A 21,429-nucleotide genomic window follows, 5' to 3' on the forward strand; every position below is an offset into this window, starting at 1 on the left:
TTCCACAATAAGAAGAAAACAAACACTAAACAGGTGGTAACTCATTTACAAGAGCAGAGTATGTCATACCATTAAATTGAAAACCAAGTCTGTCCTTATCTTCTTAAATAACTAGTCAGCATATATATAGCTTCTTTGTTATATGCTGTGAATACATTTAGACTTTAATGCTTTCCCCACATCCATTTCACCTTAGATAATCTGGGACAATAGTTCCTCATTATTCAAGTCCTTGTCTAAAATAGAAAAAAATATAGATTAATGAACATATTTATAAATCAAAAGCCCCAAATTTATTACTTTCAAATCGTGTATTTTATAAACAGTATAAATGGGCATTGCTGTGCAAAGTGAGGTCAGTTGATAAAAACAATGACAGTTCACAACAAGTCTAATTCATGTATCATTACATAACTGCAGAAATCTTTAAACACAATATCTACTTACTACAACCAGAAGTTGAAGGCATATTGAAGGAATCCTTAATATTATGAGGCCTACATTTCAAAAAGCTACCAATTCTAGAATGGATTCTACTCTGGAACTGCTTCTTGATTATTTCTTGTTGCATCTCTTTCAGTGTAAAATGGAACCTTTGAAACTCAGGTGTTGCATCAACAAAGTCAAGAAGGTAGTCCAAACTCTTTCTTACAGCAGATAACTTAAATTCAGCAGTCTGCTCCTCACCTCCCGCTTTTTGAACAACTTCCTTTGTAATTCCACCTTTTGCTTTCGGGGGGCTGCCCTTTTCTTCATCCCCATTTAACCACACCCTATCGTTATCCAGCTTGGTTTCCAACTCCCCACATTTCTCAAGAATTTCTCTATAATCTCCATCTTCTAAGCCTTGAAGATCATATTCAGGTTCCTTTTTGTAAAGAAGATTTTCCCATGCATTTGCTATGGTTATTTGTTTTACTTCATCCCAACTCTTTGCCCAGTTAAAAATTGCACTTTTTATGTTGTAGATTTTAATCTTGGAAACTCCTTTTTCTCCTTTATCTTGCTCATCATCACTTTCTTCATAAATTACAAGACTCTCCTCAAGTTGCTTCCACCTGTAAAGTCGTTTGCAGCTCAAGATCACACCCTGATTCATTGGTTGAATCAAGGTTGAAGTGTCATGGGGAAAGAACATGCATTTTATTCGACCATCCTCACTGGTTAGTGATTCAGTGGAAGGGTGAACTGGAGAATTGTCCAGAAGTAACAAGGCCCTGACATCCTCCTCATGGAATCTTAGAACATTAACTTGAAAGTGCTTGACTTCAGGAACAAAGTTTTGAAAAAACCATTCTGAAAACGATTCTCTGGTGAACCAAACATCTTTACTAGGTTTGTATATCACAGGTAATGTACATGTGTCCTCTTTTACACTTATGGGCAGCTTTGATTTTCCAATAATAATTGACTTTACCTTATGAGTACCATCCGCATTTGCACATAAAAGAGCAGACAATTGTTCTTTGTTTATTTTCCTCCCTGGCAGGCAGATATCTTTTCTGCTTGCCTGAGTATTTTCTGGCATTGACTTCCAAAAGAGGTCAGTCTCATCCCCACTGTACAGCTGAGCAAGACACAGTTTCTCCTCTTTGATAAGCATGGACAGTTTTTGTCGAAACGGCTCAACATTTTCTGAAGCTGAACGTAGGACTTGTTCCCCACATACTTTTCGGTTCCCAATTGCATGCCTATTTCGAAATCTAAAAAGCCAACCAGTGCTAGCTTTGAAGTCTGTTCGCCCAAAACACTGTGCAAATCTCTCGGCAGCAGCCTGAAGCTCCACACCTCTCACAGGGGTACCAGCTGAGCGTTTCTGTTGGTACCACATGTAGACTGCATCATCCACGTCACCATATTTGGCTCCTGTTGTTCTCTTTCTCTTCTCAGCCCCTACTAATGGCATGTCCTGCTTCAGTACAAAGTCCAAAATCAATTTCTTGTTCTTTTTAATGTCATAAAATGTTGATTTACTGATTCCAAATTCATCCATTACACTTTTAAGAGATCGTCCTGCTTCAATCCTACTTAGAACCTTCATTTTCTCCTCCAAATTCAGTGTTGTATATTTCCCTCTCTTATTCATACTGAATTTGGTTTCAGGCAATCAACAGGGGTAAAAAGGAAAAAGCATTACTGAATTGGAAAAAAAAAATTAAAAACGAAACAACTCCCCATTCCCCCAACTAGCACAACGCCCCCCCAGAAGGCATAGGAATTTATCCTGAAGGGTAATGGGCTAAAAAGGATAAGGGCTCATGATTGAAATGCTAGTCTAGAGGTAAAGGTCTGAACTCAGAAAGTTGCCACTGCAAGGTCCGGTCTAGTTGTTGCTCCTGCAAGACATGGATGGTCAGTCTTCAGAACCCCCCTTCTGAACGCTTTTTCTTCTCTCCCTTGACAGATGCAGCAGCACCAGTCAGGAATAACAGGAATACCTGCATACTCTCCCTAACTGATTACAGGAAAAGACACAAAAGGAAGAGAGGAGGTGAGATGTGCTCACAAGAGGGACAGACTCAGGTAAGATAAATCTCAATAAAAAGTGGTGCTTCACAAAGCAGTGTGAAAGCCTTAAAGGCAAGGACAGAATAATATTGTGTAACAAAGATGCAGTGTGGCTTCTCCTCTTCCAAAACAAGCTGATTTTACCTCACTGCCAGAAAGGAAAATGGTGCTCATATTGCTCTGCATGTAGTGTTCGCTGGGCAGCAGTCCATCCACCTGGATAAATACTCCAAACTACCCTGACAGTGGGATGTCTAGAGAGTTGGAATTCGGGAACAGTTGTATCTTTCAGTGAAGAAAAAAGTTAGTAGGTTCTGTTGTCCATATGAATGAAATCCAACTTTTACTGCATTCAATACAGCATTCTCAAAGACTAAGCTTTAACTTGAGTGTTTCTTATGTTTGCCAAGGTAATCTGTAAGTATGTAAATAATGTATTTGTTACTGGCACTTTTCCACTCTCAGATCTTCTTCCTTGTGTACATCTGGTGTATTCTCAAGTGTTATTTTCCACTGAATTGTTCCATATTTGGGATATAATCAAGTTTCAGAACCATGGCAATTCTTAGAGATGAGTCCAAAAGTTTTATAAAAATTTTACAGTAGTTAAAAAAGTATTAAAAAGATCTGTCCTTGTGATTCTTTTCCTAAATTTACACTTAGTGTTAAGTAACATACTTTTTATATTTGAGACTTTACCTGATTTCTCTTCATTATAGATTTTACTTAATTTGACCTAAGACTCAATTTTTCCATTGCTTGAAGAAATTTTAAAGGTTTCTCTATTGGTGATTCTGATCACTTGTTTCCCATAAGTCCTTCTGTTGGCAAACTCTTCTATAGCTCTGCACCCTCAAATATTCCTTTCAAGTCTTCCTGGTGCCACCCAGTGCCATTCCATGTCTGTAGAAATGTCCTACTCTAGATTAATTTCATGGTTCTTATTCCAGATACACAACCTCATGGGAAGTAACAAAAACTGCCACTTTTATCCATTCCAGGTGCTATGAAGAAAGAAAAGTATGTCAGAGAAATGAGAAAAATGGTATTTCAGTTATTTTTCCTCTCCTTTAGGGCAGAGCCTGACTGACTTTCATTCATTTCTCAACTACACAGAATTCTCAAAAGCCTCTCACCTAGAAACCCAGAAGTGTCCAGACCATTAGTTTTCCTCTAACATTTGTTGCAAAAAATGTCAACTGCTTTACAGAGTACTAAGAGGATCATGAAAGTACGATAGTTAATAGGGTGTGGAGCCAATGACAGGCTAGGATCAAGCAACCTTCTAAAAGAGGCAGCTCTAACTAAGGCAATTACTATTATAAATGGAAAAAGGAAAAAGAAAGTGTTTGTTAGCCAGTAGCAACACCATTAAAGCAGCCAGTCACCCAGCAAAACCATTCAGCCCACTATGGCAGTTGTGTGGTATCTCAAAATAAACTACATGTGTTTGCTTTCATTGCTTTCCAGCTGGACATTCATTATTTCTCAAACTGTGCCCAGGCAGGGAAAGGTGAAATCAAAAGGAAAGACTTGGGGGACTTCTGTGGGCTCCACAGCAAGGGTAAGGAACTATGGCATCAAACTTTAAATGATGACAATCATCAGTGACCCTAATTCACAATTCACCATTTTGTGCTTTGTTTCCTCTTCTTCCTTTCATAGGGTCTCTTTTCCCACTTTCTTCTCCCCTTGTTCACTAACCAGCTCCCTACCTATGTTATGAATCAGGCCTGCCAATTCAGGGGCACCGCTGGCAGAACTCCATTTATTCAGTTCAAGTTCCAATTATATGCTCAGCCTTGGTCCAGATGATGAGGATCTCAATGCTAAGAGCTTTACTGCCCACTGGTTCTGACTGGAAGCAGTAGTTACTTTTTTTTTTATCACAATAATTCTTTATTCCTGCATAGTCTAATTTTATTTTATTTTTATTTATTTTTAACATCTTTATTGGAGTATAATTGCTTTACAATGGTGTTTCTGCTTTATAACAAAGTGAATCAGCTATACATATACATATATCCCCATATCTCCTCCCTCTTGTGTCTCCCTCCCACCCTCCCTATCCCACCCCTCTAGGTGATCACAAAGCACCAAGCTGATCTCCCTTCTCCCTGAGCTATGCGCTGCTTCCCAGTAGCTATCTATTTTACATTTTGTAGTTTATATAAGTCCATGCCACTCTCTCACTTCATCCTAGCTTACCCTTCCCCCTCCCCGTGTCCTCAAGTCCATTCTCTACGTCTTTATTCCTGTCCTGCCCCTAGGTTCTTCAGAACCACTGCTTTTTTTTTTTTTTAGATTCCATATATATGTGTTAGCATACAGTATTTACTTTTCTCTTTCTGACTTACTTCACTCTGTATGACAGACTCTAGGTCCATCCACCTCACTACAAATAAATCAATTTCGTTCCTTTTTATGGCTGAGTAATATTCCATCATATATATGTGCCACATCTTTATCCATTCATCTGTCGATGGACACTTAGGTTGTGGAAGCGGTAGTTACTTTTGAAGAAACTAAGTCCCAACCTGAGATTCTAAGAAAATGAACCTGCTTTGAAATATATTCAAGCAACTTAGGCAGATGCTTTTTTTTTTTTTTTGTCTGCGCTGCGCAGCTTGTGGGATCTTAGTTCCCTGGCGGACAGAACCAGTGCCCCCTGAAGTGGAAGCACAGAGCCCTAATCACTGGACCGCCAGGGAATTCCCGTCAGATGCTTATTATTATTATTACCTCTGCTTAATCCTTTTCTCCCCCTCAAAAAGGATCAAGATCTATACCTCAGAGGAGTGTAACACCAGTCTACCTAAAAGCAAAAATAGCATAATGACCTTGTAATGGTCTTCCATTTTTGTTCCCACCTTAAACTCAGCTCCAGATGAACTGCCCTGGAAAGAAGCTCCCTCAAAAACCCTCAAATGATGCTCTTTATTTACTTTATTAAAAGCAATCTCTTCACTTCTATTCCAAGCGCTCCACAGTAGATCCACAAGAACTTATTTTCTCTCTTTCTCTAAATGTACCCAAATTACATTTAGTAAAAAAAAGTACTACAGATTTTCTCACATGCTCATCTCTGAAGCTTTCAAGGCTTTGCTCTTACCTTACCCTCTGCCTGGAATGTGGCCTCATTCCCTGCTGTGGGCAAATCCCTCAAGGATTTTTATAATTTTCCCCAACCCCCAAATCGACTTTCATTTCCTTGTAATTCCCACGGCGTTCAGCTTATGTCTTACCCTTTCCTACCTTGTGTTGCTGATATTTGTGAAATTGCCTCAGTCCTTTTGCCAGATCCCTTGAATCAAAGGCTCTGTCCTATCGACTCTATAACACTGGCTACACATAGTAGACTTAATAAATAATCCCTTGACTAGTATAGGCTGACACTATGAAAACACTGACAACTGGAAATACTGGAAGCCAACAACCGAAATACTCAGATTCTTATAAACATGATTCAGTAAATATTTATGGAATGCCTACCTTACCCAGGCAACTCTACCAGACACTATAGGACAAGATGAAAAGAAGGTTCCCATGCTCCAGGGAGCACGCTGTGGTGGAAAAAGCAGAAGACAGGACAAAGGGGCCCTAAATTCCACTGGAGGACCTGCCACTGGTGAATTATGTGACCTCGATCAAGTCACTCTTTATCTCTCAATTCTCTGTCAAGGAGATCTATAAAAGGAACCTATTTCACAAGTAAAAACCTACCTCACAAGAAAAAACAGAATCGTGTGTGCACGCACGGCCCAGAAATGAGTACACACCCCTCAGGGGCCGTCGATCCTGACCGGGACAAAACGGCCTCGTACTGTAGGAGGCTGCGACAGGGCGCTGGTCGGCAGCTCGGGCACGGCCGGCTGAGCCGCGGTAAGGTCGGGGGCCCAGCGCACGGAAGGGAACGGTGACCCTCAGGGCGGGGCCTGGGTCACCAGGCTCCGCCGGCAGCCCGAACGCGACACAGGAACGACCTGGACGCACGCGCCCCACAGAGCTGGGACGCGAGACGGCGACACAAGGGCGCCAAGCCGCGCGCAGGGCCCTCTAGGCTGGGCGGGCCTGGGGACTCGGTGACCTTAACTCTTTCTTGCCGCCAGGGCTGAACCCGGGAGGAGGCCGGTCACCCAGGTCGGCCTGGAGCGGCGGCGCTCACGGACCCAGCCGGGTCTGAGCGGGTCCTCCCCGGAAGTGCGTCACTTCTGCCTCGGGTTGGAGCGCGGGTAGCTAGCAGCGCAGGGAGGATTTCAGGTCGGGTAGGGGGCCAGGTGGGTCTAAATAGTGCCCGGCCTGCGCTCCCAAACCCCGGGGCCTCGGGGGCCCGCCCCTGAGTGGCGTGTGGCGTGGAGCTGTCCTCCTTAGAGCGGTGGCCGGGCCGGCGGCAACTTGTGGTAGAGCCCCGGGAAGAGGGAGCGGCCTTCACGAAGCCAAGCCGTCCGAGGTAACCTAGAAGCGGCTTCCGCTTCGGCGCCGGCCCCGGAGCCTCCGAGAGACTGCAGCCGCTGCTTGGAGCCGCTGCACAGCGGCCGGTGGTGTTTCCGAGCCGGGCGACAGGACTGTCTGGGGCGAGGCCAGCCGTCAGGCTCGTGAGGCCGCTTTCTCCAACGTTTGTGCGGGTGGCGCCCAGGGCCGCGCGGCGGGAGCCCGCTCGGACACTGCCCGCAGGTACAGTGCTCACGGGCGCGCCCGGGCGGTCGTGTTCACTTTCCCGCCTCCGCCGGCGTTTCCTTTACTGGCTGATGTTACTGCGGGAGAAACGGGCGGTCCAGCCTCAGTCAGATCAGCTTCCTCTGATGCAAAAGCCTGGGAAGTGTCCCCAGCACCTCAGAGCCGTCGGGAGCCGGCCGTTTGTGAACACCGTGGCTTCCTGGGCAGAATTTCGGTGCCCTTTCTGCTGGATCACCTCAGGGAAAGTGAGCCTCACGAGGCTCTCCTCAGCCTCGCTTAGAGGTCTAAATGAGTCCTGGAGAAATGTAGCGGCTGAATGTAATCATGACCAACTAACATGCTGTCCTTTTTCTTCCAATTGACATTTGGATAAACATTTTGTGAACAAGGATCAGCTGTAATTTTTCCTAGGTCAAGTAACGAGAAATTAAAAATACAGGTATAGGACTTACCTCGTGGCGCAGTGGTTGGGAATCAGCCTGCCAATGCAGGGGACACAGTTCTAGCCCTCGTTCAGGAGAATCCCACGTGCGGCGGAGCAGCTAAGCCCATGGGCCACAAATGCTGAGCCTGCGCTCTGGGGCCCGCGAGCCACAACTGCTGAACCTGCGAGCCACAGCTACTGAAGCCGGAGCGCCTAGAGCCTATGCTCCTCAATGCGGCGTGGCCCCCAGTCGTTGCAACTAGAGAAAGCCCACGCGCAGCAGCGAAGACCCAACACAGCCATACATACATACATACATACATAAGTGAATTTGGAAAGGAAAGGAAAAATATACAGGTATACATCTTCTGCATGGTGCTCTTTATATGTCTTGCAAAGAAATGCCAAGACAAATGTACAGCAACTAGTTATTTAATTGGGGATTGCTTTTGAGAAGAATAAGGCTCCATTTTTCTGATTTACTTTTCTTCTACTCTGGTCTCATTGTTTCAGCTCTCCTGCCAGTTTTCATACAATGGAAAGGAGCACCTCAAATGTTCCAGGAAGTGAAGGCTTCCATCTTCCCAAAAGGATAAAGGTCATAGAAGTTGTACCCTCTTACTGAAGACAGACTAGGACGATATGTTGAAATTTAAGAGAAACTCAGAATATTCTCCTGATCTTTCCTTTACACGGAGAGGATGGCATAGGAAGTGCATCAGTTAAATCTTTGGATAATCCCCAAACTCCTTGGAGCCAGTGGGTACTAGTTTTTTCACCCACCAACTTTTCCTGATTTTTTTTTTTTAAAGGCAAAGTGATTTATTGGCATTTGTCTTTAATAAGCTGTGCTGTATTCAGCTGAATAATAGAAAGAAAATGAGAGAAACAAGGGCCTGGCAGTTGATTTGGGTTTTTTTGGCAGTTGATTTTTAAAGTTCATGTTTCTCTCATAATAAGTAACAAGTAGTAAAGATCATGTGACTTTCTTACTGACATGCACTTTTTTCTGCCCTCAATGCCTTAGGAAGAAGATCGTTTTATTGATTTTGTTCCAGACCAGACTGGGCCTCAGTTTTCAGAGGTAGTGCTGGAGGTGTGTCCAATACAGGAGCAGAATTGTTCCTCGAGAAGAATGATGACCATAGATCTGAAGGTGGCTGAGTACTTGAACCCTCAGATCAGGACTCTGTGGGAGACCAAGGGACCTGTGACAGGGAGCTCCAGTCAGCATAAGAAATATGCCCCCCAAACGGACAGTCCCAGTCCTGAGAGGTCTCACCAGCACTTCCGGAGCTTCCTCTATCATGAAGCAGCTGGACCCCGGGAGGCTGTTGACCAGCTTCTGGAATTATGCCGTCAGTGGTTGAGGCCAGAGATTCATTCAAAAGAGCAGATCTTGGAACTTGTGGTGCTAGAGCAGTTCCTGTCCATTCTGCCCAGGGACACCCAGACCTGCATAAGGAAGCACCATCTACAGAGCATTGAGGAGGCTGTGGTCCTGGTAGAACACTTGCAGAGGGAATCTGGTCAAACGAGGAATGGGGTGAGAAGAAAGATTCCTGTTGTATACAGTGAAATAGGGTGATGGTGGATGTATTGGGGCAATTAATTGAGAAATAAAGTGAAATAGGTAACTTCTGTTGTCCCTTTAGGACATGTAAGGCAGAATGTGAAAGCACAGATCCACAGCCATAGTCAGTGCATATGATTCAGAGATCCTGAGAGAGGCTTCCCTGGCCTTAGGGAGAGAGTTGCTTTTTGCCCTCTTTGGAGCCAGGGTGTGTTGAGGGTAATGAGCCTAGTCTGGCTTGGCGAAGGAGATGGGCCTCAAGTTCTTAGAAACAAACAAAAGGCAATAAGGAGTTGGAGAGGAAGGGACAGATCCAGAAAAGGAGGAATTCCTAGAGACCAAAGAAGAGTGAAGATAGGAAAGAAGGAGAAACCAAACAACTAGAGGAAGACTGCCCAGGAAGAGAAAAAGTAGAAAGAAAACAGGGAAAGAAAGATTTGGAAATCCCAACAGAGTAGCTGAGAGAAGAAAGAGCGTGAGGGATAGTGTCCTCTGTACCGTAGACAAGGGCCTCCACTGCCCTCCCTCAGTGGTTGTTCCTTGGCTGTGCTGTGAGCGGGGATCCAGGGCATGCCCTTGGGCAGGTGGCAGCATACCAGCTAGCTTCACAGGCCTACTGAGAATACCGGGAGGGCACACGTTTTGTGTCAAAATTACTTGAGGATAGGTTGGAGCCCTGACCCTCTTTTTTTTTTTTAATTTACTTTTGGCAGCATCGGGTCTTCGTTGCTGTGTCTGGGCTTTCTCTAGTTGTGGTGAGCGGGAGCTACTCTTCGTTGCGGTGCGCGGGCTTCTCATTGCGGTGGCGTTTCTTGTTGCGGAGCACGGGCTTTAGGTGCGCGGGCTTCAGTAGTTGTGGCTCTTGGGCTCTAGAGCCCAGGCTCAGTAGTTGTGGCGCACAGGCTTTGTTGCTGTCTGGCATGTGGGATCTTCCTGGACCAGGGCTCAAATCCATGTCCCCTGCATTGGCAGGCGGATTCTTAACCACTGCGCCATCAGGGAAGCTCAGAGCCCTGGCTCTTTCCTCCCACATTTTTCTCCGTTTCATCCCAATCCTCTGTGAGACTCTTCCCTGGTGGCCATGTGGAAAATCTGGTTGACAGGACAACTTTTAAATTCAATTCCTTTATCTTTTGAGAGAGAAAACAGAAAACCACTAAGGCAAGAATCTAAGTTGGGGGAGAAAGTCTGTCAAGGCAGCATGAGAACAGGTGGCCTGTGCAGCCCTGTTAGTGGTCTGAGCTGGGCTGGATGCAGAGGGTGGGGGCTGCTGTCTTGGAGGGCTGGCAGTAACCACACCCTTTTTCCTCTTCTGCCAATATTCTTATATTTTGTGTATAGTTCTTGTGGAAAACTGGTGGTCTCGTATCTCTTTTAAGTCTTTGTGACATTTCCTTTAGTGTCTCCTTCTTCCCACAGTTTGCACTCTGCTTTTTCCTCCCTCTCCCACCAACTCCCAAACGAAAAGTAAGTTCCATGGTAACAAGGATGGGCATTATTTCTAGGTTGCAGACCATGAGCTGGGAAAGGAGGCAGTGCTCTTGGGAGAGACAGCAGAGGTCCCAGGCTTCAAGCTGAAGCCAGCAGAGGCCGAGCAAATGGGCATGTCCCAGGATGAAGAATTTTGGAATACACACCAGAGTCTACAAGAGCTGCTGATCAGGAATACCCACAAAGAAACTGAGCCCGTATGTGAGAGGGGTAAGGAGCTTCATGTTACTTTCCTTCTCTTGGGAGCTGCGATAGTAATTTAAGCCAGAACACGTGAGCACTTTCTGGTTGCCCTGCCCTGTGGATCTACTAATGCAGCCACGTTAGCAATTAGAATGCCCCCCAGCTTATGGTAGAGCAGACCAGTTGTGGTTGAAGGTGGGGGTTGGCCTAAGATACAGAAATCTCCAAACCACAGAACCCTGTTAATAACACTGGGAACTCAGTTTTTTACACTTGATCTTAGTGAAAAGGCTGAGAAGCGATTGGAACTCAGTTTTTTAGAAAAGTGGAGAGGGTTGGGCCCACCTTGTCCTCATAAAATACAGAAGGAATTGGAATCAGAAATCGGTTGTCAGTGGCGGAATGTGAAGAAAATTGTGTACCAGGAAAGAAATGATAAATGATTAAAATCTCCTACTGTATACTGGAGTCCCTGAGTATGTCATTTTCAAATATGTTTAAGCTTTGTCTAACTCTGAACAATTTGTGTCATGAGAGGAAAATAAAAAGGGTTTTTCCTTTTGTTAATTTTGCTTATGAAAACTGGCGAATCTGCTTAGAGGCTGGTAGATATTTGGTTCTCATTAACAAGGAGAAGGCCATTTCTGGGCACCATACACTTGTAAAGGTGTCTCATCAATACTGAAAAACTCAAGATCTTCTGTATTTTAGAAATGAGCCTAGGATATTCAGAAACAGAAGCGAGAGAGATTTCCTGTGGCTCTCCTTCACGCACAGCGGTGTCTGCTCACCGGATCCTAGCCTTTCCTGAGCAGACAAACACCAAAGACTGGACAGTGGCACCTGAGCTCATCTTGTCTGAGTCCCAGGTGAGCTGTGCTTTCCAGCTTCTTAGGGCTGCCTTTCCCTGCTGCCCTTGACCCGCGCTCCCCAGCAGGTGTTCAGAGCTGTTAGTCCAGATGTTCCCCACGATTTTGGGCACTTGTTAGTTGATCCCTTGCCTCCTTCCTTTCTGCCTTCTCACTTTTTAAAAATCAAATGCTGTTAGTTCCTTTTGTGACTGGCTTACCATGCAGTTGATGGCTCAGAAGGTTGGGCTGCTTTTGAAGTGGCAGGTACTGAGCTAAAGCCCATTTTCTTCTCTAGAGCTTGTTGACCTTTGAAGAAGTGGCCATGTATTTTTCCCAAGAAGAATGGGAGTTACTGGATCCTACTCAGAAGGCCCTCTACAATGATGTAATGCAAGAAAACTATGAGACTGTCATCTCTCTAGGTAAAGATTCTCCCCTTCCCTTTGCATAGGAGTGGAGTAATTTGTCCTGTTGTTGGCGTACTGAGAAGGCACCCCTGTGAGAGAGTCTCTGTTCTAGTAGCTGACTGGTTCTCAACTGGGTGGTGTGGGCAGGGAAAAGGTATATCCAGAACACCAGGGAGCTTTTTCCCAGTGCACATGATCATTCCTTATCCTAAATCTTGATCATTCCTGCCTTCTTTCCCTCCAAATTGCTCTTCTCTTAACTTTCCCATCTCCACAAAGGACACCACGATTCCACCACCAATATTTTATTCCACCACCAATATTTTAGCCCAGAAAACTTGGTCATCCTTTACACCGATCTTAATCAAACCCCAGTAGTATTACTGCATCACTAGTCCTCTTGGCTCCACCTTCACCATGTAGCCTGAGTCCAACCAAGTCTCAGCCTGCTGTGCTTTTAGCATCGTGATGTAAGCTAGCGGCATCTCTAACAAGGTCCACCTCAGTACTTTCTATCTGGCACCCCCCGCCACCATTCCTCCCCTCCCGCAGGCTGTTTTCCACAGAGCACAGCCAGAATCTTTTAAAAACTGGATCATATCAGGACACTTCTCTGCATCAAAACCTTACTGTGACTTTTCACACATCAGAATGAATCCAAACTCCTTGTAGAGGCACCCAGGACCCCCCAAATTCTGGCCCCTCCTCACCTTCCTGCCCTCATCTCCTGCCATTCCTGCCCTGCTCAGTCCTCTTTAGCCACACTGGTCTTCTTGCTGTTTCTTTTTTTTTAATATATAAATTTATTTATTTGTTTGTTTTTGGCTGTGTTGGGTCTTCATTGCTGCATGAGGGCTTTCTCTAGTTGCTGTGAGTGGGGACTGCTCTTCACCGCAGTGTGTGGGCTTCTCATTGCTGTGGCTTCTCGTTGCAGAGCCCAGGCTCTAGGCCCGCGGGCTTCAGTAGTTGTGGTGCATGGGCTCAGTAGTTGTGGCTTGCGGGCTCTAGAGCACAGGCTCAGTAGTTGTGGCGCGTGGGCTTAGTTGCTCCATGGCACGTCGGATCTTCCTGTAACAGGGCTCAAACCCGTCTCCCCTGCATTGGCAGGCGGATTCTTAACCACTGTGCTACCAGGGAAACCCTTCTTGCTGTTTCTTGAACTCACCAAGCTCATTTCTTCCTTTGCATTTCCTTTACTTGGCACACTGGACTCAGTACTACATTTTCCAACACCTCTAATTTTTGTCCAACTCAGGAGAATTCATGTCATGTAAGGAAAAAAACAAGACTTCCTTTTATTGACTTCACTCATGAAAACTGAAGAGAGTCAACTGGGAAACCCATCTTAGGGGCGAGTAGATGCTTGATTCTTGTTTAAAATGAGATAGCCACTTCTAGGTACCACATAACACTTGTAAAGTGTTCCATTTCTACTGAAAGATCAGGATCTTCTATATTTCAGAACTGAGCCTAGGATGTTCAAAGACAGAAGGGAGAGAAATTTCCTCTCACTCTTCTACAGCGGTGCCTGCTCACCAGATCCTAGCCTTTCCTGAGCAGACAAATGCCAAAGACTGGACAGTGGCACCTGAGCTCGTCTTGCCTGAGTCCCAGGTGAGCTGTGCTTTCCAGCTTCTTAGGGCTACCTCTCCCTGCTGCCATTGACCCACACTGCCCAGCAGGTGCACAGAGGTGTTAACCCACATGATCCCCCTCAGGAACTGGGCACCTCCCAGGCTATTTGCTGATCCCTTGCCTACTTCCTTTCTGCCTTCCCACTTAAAAAAAATTCATGTGCTGTTAGTTCCTTTAGTGACTGGCTTACCATGCAGTTGATGGCTCAGAAGGTTGGGCTACTTCTGTAGTGGCAAGTCCTGAGCTAAAGCCCATTCTCTTCTTTAGAGCTTGTTGACATTTGAAGAAGTAGCCATGTATTTTTCCAAGGAAGAATGGGAGTTACTGGATCCCACTCAGAAGGCCCTCTACAATGATGTAATGCAAGAAAACTATGAGACTGTCATCTCTCTAGGTAAAGATTCTCCCCTTCCGTTAGCATAGGAGTGGACAAATCTATCCTGTTGTTGGCGTACTGAGAATGCACCCCTGTGAGAGAGTCTCTGTTCTAGTAGCTGACTGGTTCTCAACTAGATGGTGTAGGCAGGGAAAAGATCACCAGGGAGCTTTTTCCAAGTACACATTCCTTACACTATTTGGAATTCTTGATCTCCCCTTCCCTCCAAACTTGCCCTTACATCTTGCCCTTATCATCTCCGTAAAAAGAATACCCACTCATCCACTTGCTCAGAGCAAGAAACATCCAGTCATCCTTTACCTTGATCTTGCCATAATACCCCACTAAGTCTAATACATCACTCTTGGCTCCACCTTCACAGTGTAGCCTGAATCTGATCATGTCTCAGCTTATTGTGTTAGCATCCTGGTCTCAGCCAGCAACATCTCTATCAAGGTCCACCTCAATACTTTCTAACTGGCACCCACTGCCACCACTCCTGCCCTCTCAGTCTGTTTTCTACATGGCAGCCAGAGTCTTTTAAAAACCTGATCAGATCATGACATTTTCTGCTTCAAAACCTTGCAATAACTTCTCGTAAGGTTCATAATAAATCCAAATTCCTTACCAAGGCTCTCAGGACCCTCCAAAATCTGGCCCCTCCTCACCAGCCTGCTGTCATGTCCTGCTACTCGTGCCCTTGCTCTGGCCTCTTTGTTCATACTGCTCATCTTGCTGTTTCATGGACTTGATGTGCTCATTTCTTTCCCCTTCCCTCTGCCTGGCCCACGTTTCTGCCACATGGTAAAATTCTTATTTTAGGGTTCTGCTCAGATATCACTTTCTAAAAGAGGCTTTTCATACAGCCTTATCTAAAATATCTTCACAGAAGCAGAATCTTAAATGTTCTCTTACCCTGCTTTAGTTTTCTTCAAAACATTTATCACTTCCTGACATTTTATTTGCTTGTTTATTAATGTTAGATTGTCTCACTCTGCACTAGAAGATAAGCTCTGTGAGATCGGGGGCTTGGCTTATTCACCACTGTATCCTTAGCACATAGAGGGTGTCTGGTGCACCATAGCCACTCAGCACATATGTATTGAATGACTGAGTGATGAATACTTTCCATACTTGGCAATATGATTTAGAGAAAGTCCACTAAGAAATTCTGGTCTGTTTCCTCCACCTGGATGTGAACCAGTGAGCTATGGGAATGGTAGAAATCTTTCCCGATCCAGTGTCTAGTACCTGAGATCTAAATTGAAAGTTGCTATAGTATAACAGGAATCACTTGTGTTTATGATACCCAGCCCACTGACCTTCACATTGACTCCCCTAGACCTGGCCTTATCCAGTATGAGTCTTCCTAAAGACTTAATAGGACCAGGTATATTTCCTACAGCCTCTGCAGTTTGGTCCTACCTTAGTAGAGTATGGGGTATTCTTGGTAGCAGAAGATGGGGATCATGCACCGGATTCCCATGCCCTATATCCTTTTCATTGGTCCAGCTTAGGTTTATTTCTCACTCTCTACTTTGCATATCCACCCACAAATGAAGTATGTTATGAACCTGATACCAGATATGAGTCTATCCATTTAACCATCTGGTGTTGCAAACTGTTAAAGTATCCTTTGCTCTTCCTGAAATAGTCTGGAATTAGTGGACTATTGTTGTTACCAATCCTTGATCTCAGTTTTTCCATTTCACAGCATTATTTGTGCTCCCCAAACCTAAAGTGATCTCCTGTCTAGAGCAGGGGGAAGAGCCGTGGGTTCAAAGATCCCTGGAGTTCAAGGACAATTCTGGAGAGCTGCCTACAGGTAAGTACACCATGGGAAGAAAGGAAATGTGCCTTAATAGGAACTTTTACAAGGGCTTAACATTTTACACTTCTGCTTATCTGTTTTTTTAAAAAATTAGTGTTCATCCAGTTTTTCTCTTCATTACTGTGGCTTTCTTGCTCTGTCATATAGTTAGCTGTTTCTTATGTTTATTCCAGCAGGGCTAAAGCTCAAAAATGACACTGAAAATCTTCAGCCTCTATGTCTTTCTGACTTAGAAATACAAGTACCAGTAGATATAGCATCAAAAAAGGCCAGATTGAAAGTCCCCCAGAAAACAATGGGCAAAGAAAATCATGGTGATATGCATAGGGTGGGGAAATGGCACCGAGATTTTCCAGTGAAGAAAAAAAAGAAACTTTCAACCTGGAAACAAGAGCTGCTGAAACTTATGGATCTTCACAAAAAAGAACGTGCAGGAGAGAAGCCTTTTAAATGCCAGGAATGTGGGAAAAGCTTCAGAGTTAGCTCTGACCTTATTAAGCACCAAAGAATTCACACTGAAGAGAAACCATATAAATGTCAGCAGTGTGATAAGAGGTTTAGGTGGAGTTCAGATCTTAATAAGCACTTAACGACACACCAAGGAATAAAACCATATAAATGCTCATGGTGTGGGAAAAGCTTCAGTCAAAATACAAATCTACACACACACCAAAGAACTCACACTGGAGAGAAGCCCTTTACATGTCATGAATGTGGAAAAAAATTCAGTCAAAATTCCCACCTTATTAAACACCGGAGAACTCACACAGGTGAGCAGCCTTATACCTGTAGCACATGCAGGAGAAACTTCAGCAGACGCTCAAGCCTTCTTAGACACCAGAAACTCCACCAGTAAAGGGAAGCTTGTTCAGTGTCCTCAGTCTGAAGAAATTCACCAAGTGGAGCTGGACCTTAAAGTTATGAAAAGTACAAAATTATGAAGCATGAAGAATTTTTCATCAGTGGAATTTTTCATCAGGAAACTTTGGGAAATAAACATGTTTCACAGAAGGAATCAAGGTTGAGTCTGCAGGGAATGTGTTAGTAGTTGTACTACTTGCTGTTTTTACTAAAACTTTCAGGGATTTCCTTAGCAGGAGAGGTGTTCTAAGAACATTCAGAGTAAAGGGAAAAGCTGTTTTGGGACTGTATTTGGCAGAATAGCAAATGCAGCTTCAACTAGTGGATGCAGCCATGAATTCTTCTGTGGTCACAGAGGTGAATATTGTTGGTTTGCATTGATTTCCCCAGCCACTCTTAAACATACATGTTAGAAACATTTGTAGCATGGTCTTCCAAAACAGAAAGCAATAATATGATGTTTAATTGCATACCATTGTCTTCCAGGTTTACCAATTTCAGTAATCTCATGGGCAGAAATGAATTCTAATGTAAAATTTTTGAAGAACCAAATTGGATTTTCTTAACTGTCCCATCGTCGGGTACTGTTCACAAATTTGGACATTGTTTGAGTTCCTTTTTTAACTTTTTAGCAAATTCAGCTCTGGAATACTATTAGTACAGTTTTTACTGTGATGAAATCATATTTACTTCACCAATAGGGAATCTGCCCAGGTGAACTAATCACTATTGTATGCCTCTCTGGTGGTGGATGGAAAAGGGAGAACACCTCTAAGAAGGAGAGAATATGAAAACGGGTTGGAATCTTTAGCCATGTAAAGAAGAATTTTCTCGAGTAAAAGAAACTAGACTGTTTACTTACGTCACAATATCAATAGGATAAAACAGCCATAAAAATGAGCACTTTTCCGAGGTCTAAATGGAAATTAATGGCAATTCAGGATCACCTTCTCAGGTTTTTATCTGTTTGCATTTTAACTTGGCTTTTGTATGTCATTAAGAACAAGGAGGGCTTCCCTGGTGGCGCAGTGGATGAGAGTCTGCCTGCCGATGCAGGGGGACACGGGTTCGTGCTCCGGTCCGGGAAGATCCCACATGCCGCAGAGCGGCTGGGCCCGTGAGCCATGGCCGCTGAGCCTGCGTGTCCGGAGCTCCGCAACGGGAGAGGCCACAACAGTGAGAGGCCGGCATACCGCAAAACAAACAAACAAAAAAAGAACAAGGAGAGGGTTATATTTGTCTGGGAACTGGAGTGTTTACTGCACCAGGATCCTATGGGTCACAGAGCATGTTACTCTGGGAATCCAGTGAGCAGGAGACCAGTTCCCAAAAGCAAAGATTTGGGAGAGGATGCTGAGTGGTAGACAAGGACGGACAAATACACATGTATGTTGGTTGACTTACATTGTAACTGTTAAACAGGAAGGGTCATCCTTCTGTTTTCTCCATCGTATCATGTAACAGCCTTAGTGTACACATTTGATAGATTGCAGAAAATCTCTGTAGGCTGTGGATTTTCTTGTAGCTCCACCTTTTATCTACAACAGTGATGCAGATGTGTTCCTGATAGAGCATCTAGGTGTAATCAGGAAAGGAGTTAAACAAGGAAATAAGAGATCCAGAGGCTTGTTAAGACCCCATAGCTAGTGGGTCTGTTGGCTGTCACTTAGCTGCATCAGTCAGGCCTGAGGGCAGGATTAGCAGGACTGATCTGTATGTTGTTCCTGCCCAGCCAGCCTGGATGACATTGTATTGTGTCTATTTCTATTTCTAGCTTGTAAAACATTCCTGTTTCTTGATTGGTTACTAAAACACTCTTAAATCTCCAGTTTCCATATGAAATAGAGATAACACTCAACTCAGGGTTTTTCTGGGGATTAGAGGGGTGATGAAGGAAAAGCACCTATCGGCCTGGGAAATAGCAGGGTCTCAGTCAGTGTGCATGTCCTTCCCTTTCCCCTGGTCCCCAGTGGTATGTTGGGTGGACTGACTACATTAAAGGAGCAGATGCATTTGTGGCTGTTGCAGCTCCTTCCAGGAGCTGAGCACTCGTGGTGGTGGTTTGCTCGGTTGATTTGGTCCTTGGCTTCAGTGCTTTATGGTGTAAGTCACCTGAGGTTTTGGTCTGCCGCTTTCAGCAGGATTTCATTTTCTTCTCTTAAGATAACTGTACCAGTATACCAGTGTGCTTATTTTTTAAGCTCGGCCAGCTCTGCAGCTCTGGTCTGCATAGATCTTACCCAACAGTCTTCTCAGCCTTACACCCCTGGGACTCTGTTTCTTCTCCCAAGTTATACATATGGATTTCTTGGTGACATTACATTCATTCATTCAATTTAATGAGGGCCTATTATGTACCCAGGTAGTCTTCTAAACTAAGGATATAGTAGTGGACAAGGAGACAAAATGCATATCCTCATGGAGCTTGTATCCTAGTGAACAGTAAGAAGGGAGTGGTTAGACATTTTTCTCCTTGCAGTTACACAGGATCCTGAGATAGTTTTGAGCAGTAGGTTGTCTGCAGAACTCTCACTTCTCAGCTTAAGCATTTATTTTTTGGTGCAGGACTCTCTAATGCTGTCTTTTCCTGCCTCAGTCATATAAGCACATACAGAGAGAGGGGTCACAAGTCAGAACAGTCTGGAATGCCGAGCCCCCCACATTGTGGAGGGGTATCTGTTCTAGAGAGTCTCCCAGACCTATAATGGACTCTGTAGGAATAAGAAGTCAACTTTTGTTGCGTTAAATCACTGGGATGTTGGTGCTGTGTGTTTCTGCAGCATAACGTGGCCTGTCTTGTTGGAAATGCTAGAACAGATCCAGCACTTGCTGGATGACATATGTAACCCAGCAGATGTTGACAGTCTTCTTGAAATAGGAGAGATGTGAACCTTAGGATGAAACTAACACCATAGAAGGCAGAGCAGAGTGATAAATACTCAGGTTTTAGAGACACCACTGAGCGGTAGGATCAAGAATCACCTGACACCTAGAATTGCCCAGGACTTTTTAGCGACACAAATCTATATGTTTCCTCTTATTGTTTAAACCAGAGTGATTGGGGTTTCTGTTCATTGTAACAGAAATCATTCTAATACATAGAACAATAACTGATTTAAGGTAATATATGTAGGAGAGAAACAGTGTTCTTATATATGCCTATTTAAAAGCTTTCATTATGGGGCTTCCCTGGTTGCGCAGTGGTTAAGAATCCACCTGCCAACGCAGGGGACACGGGTTCAAGCCCTGGTTGGGGAAAATCCCACATGCTGCGGAGCATCTAAGCCTGAGCGCCACAACTACTGAAGCCAGCGTGCCTAGAGCCCATGCTCCGCAACAAGAGAAGCTACCGCAATGACAAGCTTGCGCACTACAACAAAGAGTTGCCCCCACTCGCCGCAGCTAGAGAAAGCCTGCGAGCAACAATGCAGCCAAAAATTAATGAACTAATTAGTTAAAAAAAACTCATTACAGATATTATCAACATATTTAAAATAAAGTAAAATGACAAGCCCCTATATAGGCTTTAACAATTTTGCTAACTTTTGTCATTTATCCCCTCCAGTTTTTTTTTTTGCATCTATTGAGTTGATCATATGGTTTCTATTCATCAATTTGATAATATGGTGTATCGCATTGATTGATTTGCATACATTGAAGAATCCTTGCATCCCTGGGATAAATCCCACTTGATCATGGTGTATGATCCTTTCAGTGTGTTGTTGGATTCTGTTTGCTAGTATTTTGTTGAGGATTTTTGCACCTATATTCATCAGTGATATTGGTCTGTAATTTTCTTTTTTTTGTAGTATTTTTGTCTGGTTTTGGTATCAGGGTGATGGTGACTTCATAGAATGAGTTTGGGAGTGTTCCTCTGCAATTTTTTGGAGGAGTTGAGAAGGATGGGTGTTAGCTCTTCTCTAAATGTTTGATAGAATTCACCTGTGAAGCCATCTGGTCCTGGACTTTTGTGTGTTGGAAGATTTTTAATCACAGTTTCAATTTCATTACTTGTGATGGGTCTGTTCATAGTTTCTATTTGTTCCTGGTTCAGTCGTGGAAGGTTATACCTTTCTAAGAATTTGTCCATTTTTTCTAGGTTGTCCATTTTATTGGCATAGAGTTGCTTGTAGTAGTCTCTTAGGATGTTTTGTATTTCTGTGTCTGTTGTAACTTCTCCTTTTTCATTTCTAATTTTATTGATTTGAGTCTTCTCCCTCTTTTTCTTGATGAGTCTGGCTAATGGTTTATCAAGTTTGTTTATCTTCTCAAAGAACCAGCTTTTAGTTTTATTGATCTTTGCTATTGTTTTCTTTGTTTCTATTTCATTTATTTCTGCTCTGATCTTTATGATTTCTTTCCTTCTGCTAACTTTGGGTTTTGTTTGTTCTTCTTTCTCTTGTTCCTTTAGGTGTAAGTTTAGATTGTTTATTTGAGATTTTTCTTGTTTCTTGAAGTAGGCTTGTATAGCTATAAACTTCCCTCTTAGAACTGCTTATGCTGCATCCCATAGGTTTGGGATCGTCGTGTTTTAATTGTCATTTGTCTCTAGGTATTTTTCGATTTCCTCTTTAATTTCTTCAGTGATCTCTTGGTTGTTTAGTAACATATT

The 21,429-nt window shown here is 43.9% G+C and overlaps 1 protein-coding gene and 1 long non-coding RNA gene across 7 annotated transcripts; one reads left to right on the forward strand and one right to left on the reverse strand.

Moving 5' to 3' along the window:
* Window positions 1-1,560: 1,560 nt before the first annotated feature.
* On the forward strand, window positions 1,561-21,075 carry ZNF75A (zinc finger protein 75A). 6 transcript variants are annotated; one of them, XM_079945020.1, is made up of 9 exons: window positions 1,561-2,523; window positions 8,637-9,155; window positions 10,688-10,883; window positions 11,568-11,725; window positions 12,003-12,129; window positions 13,577-13,728; window positions 14,017-14,143; window positions 15,840-15,950; window positions 16,130-21,075. In XM_079945020.1, exons 1-9 carry the CDS (start codon window positions 2,350-2,352, stop codon window positions 16,810-16,812), a joined length of 2,247 nt encoding a protein of 748 aa, XP_079801146.1. In that variant the 5' UTR covers window positions 1,561-2,349; the 3' UTR covers window positions 16,813-21,075. The 6 variants fall into 6 exon arrangements, with proteins under 6 accessions (XP_079801146.1, XP_079801147.1, XP_079801148.1 ...); XM_079945021.1 differs by having other exon boundaries at window positions 16,133-21,075; XM_079945022.1 differs by having other exon boundaries at window positions 11,634-11,725; window positions 13,637-13,728; window positions 16,133-21,075.
* LOC307198260 lies at window positions 2,146-8,613 on the reverse strand. The gene is made up of 2 exons (XR_013831595.1): window positions 6,232-8,613; window positions 2,146-3,512 (listed from the first exon to the last, which is right to left on the reverse strand). It is a non-coding gene; the product is annotated as an uncharacterized lncRNA (long non-coding RNA).
* Window positions 21,076-21,429: the final 354 nt, after the last annotated feature.

Source organism: Stenella coeruleoalba (genome assembly GCF_951394435.1).
Source record: "Stenella coeruleoalba genome assembly, chromosome: 15".
Lineage (NCBI taxonomy): Eukaryota > Metazoa > Chordata > Mammalia > Artiodactyla > Delphinidae > Stenella > Stenella coeruleoalba.